The 11,234-nt window shown below is 52.5% G+C and overlaps 1 protein-coding gene across 1 annotated transcript in view; it reads right to left on the reverse strand.

Annotated features, from left to right (window-relative positions):
• The window catches only part of HUNK (hormonally up-regulated Neu-associated kinase), a 115,158-nt gene extending 105,977 nt beyond the window's left edge, over window positions 1-9,181 (reverse strand). Inside the window, exon 1 of the mRNA XM_084800537.1 lies at window positions 7,256-9,181. Coding sequence (XP_084656663.1) covers window positions 7,256-7,516 — 261 coding nt within the window. The 5' untranslated portion in view covers window positions 7,517-9,181. The remainder of the gene's footprint in view (window positions 1-7,255) is intronic.
• Window positions 9,182-11,234: the final 2,053 nt, after the last annotated feature.

Here is an 11,234-nt window from a genome sequence, read left to right on the forward strand (position 1 = left end):
TCCTAATCTGTGGTAACTTATTATAGCCACCCAACAAAGCAACAGAGAATGAACCTGCTCAAGGCACCCCTCAGGCAAAGAGGGCAGCAAGGCAGTGCTCCCCTGAGCAGAGCCGCCGCCGGCATCTAAAGAGAAAGCGCATAGAAGACCCTGAATCCACCAGCAAATAGAAGCCACAGCACCGGTACTCAAGACAAGGACTCTTCAATCTGCCAGCATCACCTAATGTCCGTGACATCCAGGGCCTGATTTTCTATACTTCCTGGTTTGTTATGGAATAGAAGGAAGGGGGTGGAAGTGGGGGTGGAAGTGGGGGTGGGGGTGGGGGCGGGAAGCAGAAGAAACTTGAGAGGAATAGAAGCCCACCCAGGAGTCTGGTTGAAACATCTCATGAAGAGATCTCAAGGATCTCTGCACAGTTTACATTTGCTGAGAAGGCTATCTGCATAGAGATAATATCCTTTTCACAGAGGAATATTACATTATACACTTTAACTAAGAATGCTAAAATAACAATGGATCATGCCTAAGGTCTGAGCACATATGGCCTTTCTCTGTATAATCCCCTCCCCCCACCCGGAGCTGGAAACCAGCCATGTTCTAGAAATTTCACAAAGAAACCCATCCACAGTAAAAGACAGGTCTTCAGGGTTTCTCTGTGTAGCCTTGGCTGTCCTAGACTCGCTTTGTAGCCCAGACTGGCCTCGAACTCACAGCGATCTGCCTGCCTCTGCCTCCTGAGTGAGTGCTGGGATTAAAGGCATGCGCCACCACGCCCGGCATTAAAACTTAACTGCCTGGTGCAACCCTCAGGACGCATGGCTTTACCAGACAGCCATCCCTCCCAAGGCATCTCCAGGGCTACCCTAGAATCATAATTTCATTCTTTGTAAAAAAAAAAAAAAAAGGGGGGGGGGTGAGGGAGGATGTCAAAGGATAAGGGGATTCTTAACAGAAATAACTTGAGAGCCACCGAAATCGTATGTTCGGCTATTACTGGGCCTTTTAGGTGGAGCTCTCTTTTGAGGAACCGACACTCACGTGTGTAGGATCTCTCTTTAGGAGCCTCTCTATTAACCTCATAGTTAATTTTTTTGTGTGTTTGTATACGTATATACATGTGTTCACATGTATGTGAGCGTACACATGTGGGGGTGTGCACATCCATGTGGAAGCCTGGGGTGGGTGTCCGGTGTCTTCCTCGGCTGTTCTGCACTTTACCTACTGAGGCAGAACCTTTGGCTACAAATCGGCTAGGCTGGTTAACCAGCTTGCTCTGTGCTTCCGTCTCAGCCTCCTCCCTGCTGGGATAACAGAGGAGCTGCCACGCCCACCTGGCTTTTATGTGGTGTCTGGGACCTACACTCTGGTGCTCACATTTGCACAGCAAGCACTTTCCACACCCAGCTAGCTCCCTGGGTCCTTAAAATCTCTTTTTACAATGTTTCAAATTATTACACTTGTTTAGTGTGGGGGGGGGGGCCTGGCATACTGGGGAGGTCAAAGGACAACTTGCAGGAATTGGTTCTTTCCTTTCATAGTGTGGACCCTGGAGACTAGACTCGGATCACCAGTCTGGTCACCAAGTGCCTTTGCCCACCCCTGAGCCATTTTCCAGCCCTAAAATCTCCTAACAAACTTCAGCTCCGCTTCTTGCTATCCTGAGACTCTGTTCTGCACTAATGTCAAGAACCCAGCTTCACCTGGGTCAAAGCCTCTGAGAAGACTGCCTCAGGGTGTGCCCGACAGCTGCTGACAATCTACCCGTCCAGCCACGCTCCCAGGAGACAGCAGGGACTCCAGAGCAGCACAGCACATATGGATGTGGTAGAGCCCAGGCCAAGCAAAGGCGAGGCTGATGATATGGCTGATACGGTAGAGTGCTTGCCTGCCGTGCACAAAGGCCTGAGACTGATCACTTTGACAGTCTGAGTGAGAATGGCCCTCATAGGCTCATATATTTGAATGTTTGATTCCAGTAGGTGGCGCTGTTTGGGAAGGATTGAGAGATGCAGTTTTGTTGGAAGAGCCGTGTCACTAGGGACAAGCTTTGAAGTTTCAAACGCCCATGCCCAGCCCAGTCTCCTTCTCTGCCTCCTGCTACTGCCCCGGCACCTCACCTGCCTGCTGCTCCCGTGCTCCCTGCCACAGTGACTATGGACTCACCCCCTGAAACTATAAGCAAACCCTCAATTAAATGCTTTATTCTTAAGTCGCCTTGGTCATAGTGTCTCTTCACAGCAATATACAGTAACTAAGACACTCCCCATCACTGAATAGACTGGGCAGGATGGGCAGACACCCATAATCCCGGTACTCTAGAGGTGGAGGCAGGAGGACCAAGCAGCTCAAGATCACTTTTCCCAGTGATGTAGCATGTTTGAGGCCAGCCTTGGGAGACTCTATCTCAAAAACAAACCAAACCCAGTAAGATAAGTTTCACTGACTGGGAAGTGGGGGGTTGGGGGGGTGGTAAGGCAGCAAGTTTCTCACTTACCATGAATAATAGAGGGGCAAAAGCCTCCAGTACAAATGCCACTTCGTGATGCCCAAGTCATCAACCCAACCTGCCTGTCTCTTCAGACGGATGTGGCTGCCGCTCCCCACCCCTTCTGGGAAGATAATCACCACTCTGGAAAAATCCAGCAGCATGCAGACACAGATGGGCCCACAGACCTGAGCAAGATTAGTAAGTACAGCCGGGACTCCACACCTGCAGAGAAAATGTGAGGCGCGTCCCTCCTCGTGGGCGCTGGTCTGCACGCTGATGCTGACTCACAGCATCCTTTGAAGTCCTCTGGCCCCGTATCAACGAGCGCTAAGGAACAAGACCCACATGCCAATCTCCATCGTCCCGAGTACTTCAAAAAGATGAGGCAAGGCAGGAAGTTCAAAAGAATGTGCCCACAACCCCACCACCTGTAATCCAGGAAATTATAGGCACTGCCTCGTCACACAGGACACACAGGGCAGGTGCCTCTGCAAAAGCCTTGCCAAGAAACCCCTGCCGAAGGCTAATAGGAACTTCCAGCTCTCCATGCATGCCTCATACCTCAAAGGCATTGCTCCCGAAATCAATCTATCTCTCTCTCTCTCTCTCTCTCTCTCTCTCTCTCTCTCTCTCTCTCTCTCTCTCTCTCAAAAAGAAATACAGGATTTAGCACCTGTTTGTTTCAGAAATACTTGCTAAAAACAGATCTGCCAAAAGGCCACCTCTAAAATTAGTCATATTTCCTGTTCTGCAAAACATAGTAAAGGGTAATTTTAGTAACTTCTTCACTCCAGGTATCTGGTACCGCTGCACACTTTACGCGATGACTTGCAACTTACTAAGCAGGCAGTCCTTGGTTTTTTAGCCCCAAAATAGCTCTAATGAAATGTATAAATGAGCTTTTAAAATAAAAACCAACGGCTAGAATGAGTTATTAGAGTCTCTTCACTGATTGTTTAGTGTACCCACCTTGGCCTCTTAATCACAGGTCAAGGTGGCTCCGCTGTCTGCCCTGCTGAACACTGCGGCTGGCCTGCCAAGCCAGGCAGATTTCATTAGACCTCCCCCACCACCACCACCACACTTCCTATTACATTTACTGGGGGTGGAGGGTGCACACCAAAGTGCACTTATGGAAGTCTGGGAGTTAGGGGACAATTTCCAGGTGTTGGTTGTTTTCTTCCACCACAAGAGCATCAGAGATAGGACCTGGGTCATCACGAGGCCAGCAAACACCTGCAACCACTGAGCCATTTCAGCTACGTTTTATCCAAGTTTTAAAATGTGACGGTATCTTCCCAATGGGCTGAACACGAAATGTTCCCTACCAATCCAGAGCCACCCTGGGGCCACTAGCACAGCCTCCGACAGTCTGTCAAAGTCCCTAGCCCAAACTCCTGCCCAGCATGGTCCTCTATGTCAAAGCCACAATGAGTGACACTTTTCAGAATCTAACAGATGATGGCTCCCGGTCCAAACAGCACTTCAGCCACGACCAAGAACCCAGTAATTAAGAATCTCGAGTATAAAGCCAGATGGACAGAGACTGTCTTCACTTAAAAGCTAAAGGAAAGCAAATTGGGTCTCAGCCCTAAGGCACCCCGTCTAGATTCAGATCACTTCCCAGGCAACAACTTCAGAGGCCACTGAGGCAAAACACCTTCCGACCTGCAGAGCAGGTCGCAAGCAACAGGAGCCTTGTGATGAGATAGGACTGAGCCAGCACTCAGGAGGCAGAGGCAGGCGGATCTCTGTGAGTTCGAGGCCAGCCTGATCTACAAAGCAAGTCCAGGACAGCCAAGGCTACACAAAGAAACCCTGTCTCAAAGAGAGAGAGAGAGAGAGAGAGAGAGAGAGAGAGAGAGAGAGAGAGAGAGATGGAGGACTGAGCTAGGGAAAGGGAAACTTGTTTGTCATCTGGACTTTGCCAGGAATTCCCAGAAAACTGTGGAGGGTTTTATCCAGAGCATTTTGGAAATGTGAACCTTGCCAAACACATGCCCAATCCCACCCCAACCACCACCACCACCGCCACCCTCCCCTCCCCCCCCCCCACTGCCTCAAATGCCTTCAACCAGCAGGAGTCTGGATTTGGCCACAAATCAAGCAGAGTAAAGAGCTTGCTTTGATGAGTGGAAGGAGTCTGAGATGGTGTGCCCTCCATCCTCCACCTCATTCTAAGAAACAAAGTCTGCACCCGCTGAAAAAAACGGTGAAACGCTTTAACTAATGCATGCACCACAAGGAAGGTATAATGAGCCATGCTTCCCCCCCCACCCCAGGTGAAGCGACTTGCCCTGCAGTTTAGTTTGCAGATAGCTTGAGGTAGCCTTCCCCTTTCCTTGGCTTTGCTTAAGATTCCCAAAACAAAGGAAGGCTGGGGGAACTCACAACTCAATGCTTTTCTCTCTCCCTCTCCCTCTCCCCTCCCCTCCCCAGTCTCTTTCTCATCTCGATAATCAGCTAAAGCCCACATCTATTAAGCATTAAAGGTGTAGGGTTAGGGAGATAAAAGCACTGTTTCTTTTCTTCTTCTGTCTTTTTTTTTTTCTTTTTGGTTTTGGTTTTTCAAGACAGGGTTTCTCTGTGTAGCCTTGGCTGTCCTGGACTCATTTTGTAGACCAAGCTGGCCTCGAACTTACAGAGATCCGCATGCCTCTGCCTCCTGTATGCTGGGATTAAAGGCATGCGCCACCACACAGCACTGTTTCTTTAAACTAACAGTGGAAGGAGCTCAAATCCAGGTCCCTCCTGATACTCTGCTGTCCCCAGAGGAGCGACCCTCCTGGCACAGCAGGAAAGGCCAACCGTCTGCAACCTAAGCTTCCCTCCCTGGCCTCAGCCTCAGCCTGAAGGACTAGGGCCTTTAACTAGAGCAGATCAATTGGTCCAGGGAAATAACTTCATATTCAACAAATATCTCGTCTCATTACAAAGATGAGCTGAGCCATCATAAAGACAGGAGGAAAAGGGACCCCAGTTGGGCAGAAACTCCTTGTATTTATTCCAGGGGATCCTGCTTGGCAGGAATAGCAGAGGCATCCAGAACTGAAGCACCCGGAGTTGGTGGACAGGGGCAGAGGGCTGAACTCTGAATATGTCCCCAGGTAGTTTATCAAAGGCCCAGAATGTTATGCCATGGGGCAACACTGTCCCAGTTGAGGAGCTGAGGTCCAGCCCAACATGGCAAGACGTTCTAAAGAGCTCTGACCAGAAGAGCAGGAGAAAGAGGGCTGACAGGAAGACTCACCTCTATAGAGGCGGCACATATAGGTTACACGTGCAAACAAGGCCCTTCGCCTCTCCCGGAGAGAACAGAAGTGAGCTCAGCCAGCACCCTGAGTGGACCTCCGTGTGCCAGGCAGGCAGCCCACTGCACACCGAAGAGTCAACAAACTTCCCCCTTCGACACTTAAAACGACTAGCACCCGTCTGAGGAGCTTGCTCTTCTCTGAAGAGCTTGAGTGAGTTCATACAGAACGCTAGCAATTCGGGCAAGAGACACTTTTGAAAACGACTCAGTCTAACGCTGCTTACCCAGTATAAAGGGACACCACCATCCCCCCGCCCCCCCCTCCACCCCCTTGGAATGGCTACTGAAAAAGGGTATGAATTCTAAAGCTGACGAGCACTGTTCAAATGTAGGGGGTTCTCCAGGACAACAGAAACATAGAGGGAAATCCAAGGTATCAGGCCAAGTAAAGGCTAGCAGAGCAGCTTGGCCCTGTCACCAGAGTTCACGAAATTTATCACCGTCACAAATTCCTAGGCTGGACAAGCAACAAGCTCAAGGGCTTTGCCCTTGGGCTATTTGTTGCTAGGACCGGGTGAAGTCCCCTCCTACTCCCAAGGGAACAACGCACAGCCTGGGGGAAGTATTACAAAGTATTGGGTCTATGCAAAGATACCGGCTTGGCAGCCCGGAGCAATTCCTTATCTGGGGCCACCCTGCCTCAAAAGTAAGTCAGCCTCTTGGGGTTTCTTCTCACAAATCTAAGTTAACACCCGAGATCTGCCCGCACCTGGCCTGGCAAGAGTTCACACTCTCTAACTTCTAAGTAGGTCAAAGTAGTATCCCTCCAGGTGTGGGGGAGGGGCTCCTTTCCGGCTCCTTCCCTTCAGTGTCTTCTAGAAAGATAAAAAAAAAAAAGGTATCTCCGAACTTGTAGAGTCCAGGGCTTATCTGTGTAGTTCTGCACTTGTCAAAAGCAGGGTCTTTACTGCAACTCGAAGAACTGCCCCAGGCCACGCGGGTGGACAGGGTAGCTCACCGAGCCTCAACTCTCCTCCATGTCCTCGCCAGAGCCCAGGAGGGACGAAACTCTTAAGTAAGCAACCTCAGGGACTAGCTACCCTGCTCTCCAGCGGCACGTTCCAAAAGCAAGGCTGAAGCCCAGTCTGGACCTACTTCCCGCCCGTGCACTGATCCAAGCCCCTACCGCAGGACCCTCCAACGCCACAACTATGGACACCCCCCCCCCGCCCCCCACCCCTCCGTAGCCCCCTTCTCTGGCGTCCACCAGGCGGCACCCTTCCAAAACAAAACAGAAAGGCAGTGTGGGGTAGCTTCGCGGGTACATCTATCTGTCCAGGTCCCCCAGCCCACGAACGTGACCCTCCCCCATTACTCATCAGTGGGTGCCTGGTGGCCCACTGCGAGAGCCTGAGCGTGCGTCTTCCTAATACTAGGTTGGAAATCCAGACAGAGTGCTCGCGGGATAGTGCTCCCGGGTCCTCCCGCCAGGCCCGCAAGCCCGGGCTCACCTTCTCTCCGGTCAGCACGTGCAGCCCCTCGCGCACCTTGGCGAAGGAGCCCTCGCCCAGCTTCCTGCTGCCGATGAGGTAGTTGCCCACGCGCTTGTGGTGCTGGAAGTCGCGGAGCCGCTCGCGGGACACGCCGCTCACCCAGGCCGGCAGGAAACTTCCCTCGCAGGCCGCCGCCGGCCTGGCCGCGTCCTCCGCGCCTCCGTCGCCCCCCGGTGCCGCCGGCTCTCCCAGGAGCCCGTCCCCCGCTGCCGCCGGCATCGCGCCCGCTCGGCTCCCGCGCTCACAGCCGCTCCTCCTCCTGCTCCCCCGGCCGCCCTGGGCTCGGCCCCGCCCGGCTTGGGTCTCCGCGCTCACGCCCCCCGCGCTTCAGTGAGAGCGCGGCACGCAGACAATAGCTGGCGACTGGGCGACCGGGGACCCGCCCCCGAGAAGTTCGTCCTCCGAAGATCGATCGCCCAGATCGTGTCTACCGCCCCGTCGGATGCCCTGCTCGAGTGCGAAGGGTGGGGGGACGGCTGCTGGTCCGAAAGGGGCGCTGTCGGGTGGCGGGGTCCACCAAGCCCGGGCGCCGCCGCCCTCAGGCCCGCCGGGTCGTCAGCAGTGCGCCCCGGGGCTGCTCCCGCCGGAGAGAAGCGCGCGGCGGGCTGCAGGCGCCCTCTGGAAGGCAGCAGAAGAAAGCCCCATTCAGTTTGAATTTGCAGAAATTTAATCCGCTCGCGGGCGGCGGGGACAGACGCGAGCTCCACTCCTCAGCCTGAGCACTTTCAAATCCCTCGTAGCCCCTCCTTCTTTCCCCGCGCGCAACAGCCGAACTCGACCCTCGCTGGAGAGGGGAGGGGGAGGGAACGGCGGAGTGGGCGGCGAAGCCACCTGAGCGCCAGACAGGGGGACCCCGCGCGGCCGCGTAGACGCGCGCTCCCGGGCTGCCCAAGACCAGCCTCCTCCGGCAGTGCAGATCGCGCTGGATCTGGGCTTGAGCTTTCTGGACCTTTCGGAAGTGAATTTCCTTACCAACCGCACCCACCAGAGGCAGGAGAAAGAGAAAGAGACGCCCTGGACTGTAGGAGGGGTTGGGTACCCAGCCCAGAGCCTGGCACACAGTAGGGACTCCGGGCGATGGATGGATTGATAGGTGGGTGGGTGGGTGTGTATGTAACAGGCTGTGTGTCTGTCGGGGCTCGCAAGCAGACTAGATTGCTGCTTCCGAGAAGAACCAGCCGCCACAGTTAATAGTAGCGGCGGCAGCGTAGGAACCAGGGCGTTTGCTGCCTGTGCGTGTGCGTTTGCTCCCTCTCTACTTTCCATAGAGATGATGTCTGTGGTTGCAGGGGGAGCCGGACCGGAGCTTTGCAGCTCCTGGATGCTTTTGTTCTGCGGGCTCTGTGACTGTACTGATCCCACATAGACAATTACATCTGTTCTGAGACACCTACCCGGTATGTCTAGGATCCCCCAACATCTTCCCGAACCGAAATGAGGGATACAAAAAACAAAAAAACAAAAAGGATGCAGACTGGCCTTTCCAAACTGCGACCTGTTGAGGTGCCCACGCCTAATGCAAATTTAACCTCTTGAGCACGCATCATCTGAGCTCAAAGCGTGGAGGTACAACAACTTCATTTCATTGTTTACCCCCGCAGTAAACAGGTATGACATCATCGATCCACATTAGTGCTCTGAGGTGGGGGATGGGATACAGCTGTCACCTATCCAGGGGCGGAGGAGGTCCCTAGCCTATCTGAAAAGTAACCCCCAAAATGCCCGGTGTTTTACGATTAAGCATCTTTTGAGCCACGCACATGCTGTAAGTCGCTATCCTTGCTACTATGACGGAGTCTAATGCTTGTCTTGGGCTGGGGTGTCATTGCTCCGGATTTCCCACAATAAAGACAAGCTTTCCACTGCTTTTTTTGCTGTACTTAAGGGACTTCTTAGCTCCTACAATTTCTGCAGGGCTCATCCAATTGCTTTTGCGTTTCTAATTCAGAAATTGAGTTTTAAGGAGCCAGGAGATGGGGAGAGGGAGAGGTTTCATTGTGTGGGGAGGGTGAAGCCCACTTTGGGGTGAATATTCCATCAGGAAAGGATTTGAAGTTTCCCAATGTCCCGTTAATTTAATTTTAAGAAATTAGCTCTTTGTGAAAATTTAGAGAATCGTTTGTTTCAGTTTAAGGCAAAACCCAGAGAGTCCTCATCAGTTGGGGCCAGCACTTCACAAGTGGTGGAAGTCATTTGTGATGAAATAGAGACTTTCTTCCCTTTTAATGTTTTGATTATACCCTCCCAGGGTAGAGGTCAGGAACGGGGTGAAGAAGAGAGAAAAATGAGGCCCATTAAATCTTCTTCCAGCCTGCTGCCTGGGTGTAATCCAAGCTCATTGCTTAACTCTGTTGGCTGGGATGGATGCCAAAGAGAAGTTCAAAGCCCACCCCTGCCTGGTTTTTGAACTGGTTCCTGCTCTCTGAAGTGGCCTTGCTCAATAAGGACTGACTCCAGAAACTTCATTTCATAAGACGAATAAGCACGCAAGACGCTGTGTCACCCTCACACTAGGGATTCTGGAAATACCTGGCTGAGGACCAGTCACCGGTCATTGAAGAGCTTCTATTAACACACACACACACACACACACACACACACACACACACACACACACACACACGCTTGTAAGGTTCCTCTAGGTATTACAACTTAGCTGTCTTCGGACTGGAGAGATGGCTCAGTGGTTAGGAGCCTGCACTGCTCTTCCACGGGGCCACGGTTCAGTTCCCAGTGTGCACAGTGATCTGCTTGCAACCACCTGTCACTCCAGCTCCAGGGGACCCAGAAGCCCTCCTCTCACCTCCAGAAGCAGCTGCACTCGGGGGTACACATGCCCTCCTCTGCCCCTCCCCCTCCCCCCTCCCTCCGCTAACACACACACAATGCAAAGTGCAATATATTTTTAAACAACTTATTTGTCTTCCTCCAAGCTTGACTCTCCCAGCTCCGTTCACTTATCCCACGCTTGCTCCTGACCCAGTGTCACCAAGCATATGTGTCCCAGTAGGAGAAGCCCTTCCCAGCTGATGAGCTGCCGTAAGATGACGAACCCCGGTCTTCTCACCACATACCACTCAGCCTCACAGCCACCTTCTGCCCCGCCATATTGCTTGCTGCATGTCTTTCTTCTTTAGAATCTGGACAATGGTTGTGTCTGTTTGGGTTGCTCTTCCCTCTACTGTACCCAGCACTGTGTCTAAGCTACAGACTTGTCTGAAGAGTATTTGTTGGCTGAGTGAGTGAAAGCAATCAGTCACTGAGTGCCCAGTGATGACTTCTTGCTTAGGGGGACCCCATCTGCCCTCAGTTAGACATTACAAATGACCTTTTTTTTTTTTTTTTTTTTTTTTTGGTTTGTTTTTCGACACAGGGTTTCTCTGTGTAGCCTTGACTGTCCTGGACTCACTTAGTAGACCAGGCTGGCCTCGAAGTCACAGAGATCCACTTGCCTCTGCCTCCCAAGTGCTGGGATTAAAGGCTTGGGCCACCACCGCATGACTTTCTAAACTTATTAATTGTTAGATTGTTGCCTTTTGGGGAATCGACAGATTTAATCATTTATCAAAAAGAGGCCGTTCTCAAGCCTGGGGGAGTTAACCCTTTCAAAATATTATCACTCGCAAGTGGCCAGGCGAGCCTGGAGAAGTCGTCTTGGTTGGCTTGTGCCAGCTGCTTCCTTCTTGCCTTCCTTTTCTCCTTTCCCTCCTTCCATATGGCTGAGAGACTGTTTGTGTGCTCCCCCCCCCCCCCCGTACGCCCGCTACAGGACCCAGCTGGAAGCAGCCAAAGACAATTAGAAATAGTCAGCCTGGCACTGCCAGCAAATGAGAGTTGGCTAGAGAGGCTTAGGCTGGCAGGAGTGGCGTGGTACCTGGAGAAGGCACAGCGGCGCGAAGGCAGAAGGCATGGGGCAGCGATGCCTGCACGACGTCCT

Source organism: Acomys minous (genome assembly GCF_964271855.1).
Source record: "Acomys minous genome assembly, chromosome: 11".
Classification (NCBI taxonomy): domain Eukaryota; kingdom Metazoa; phylum Chordata; class Mammalia; order Rodentia; family Muridae; genus Acomys; species Acomys minous.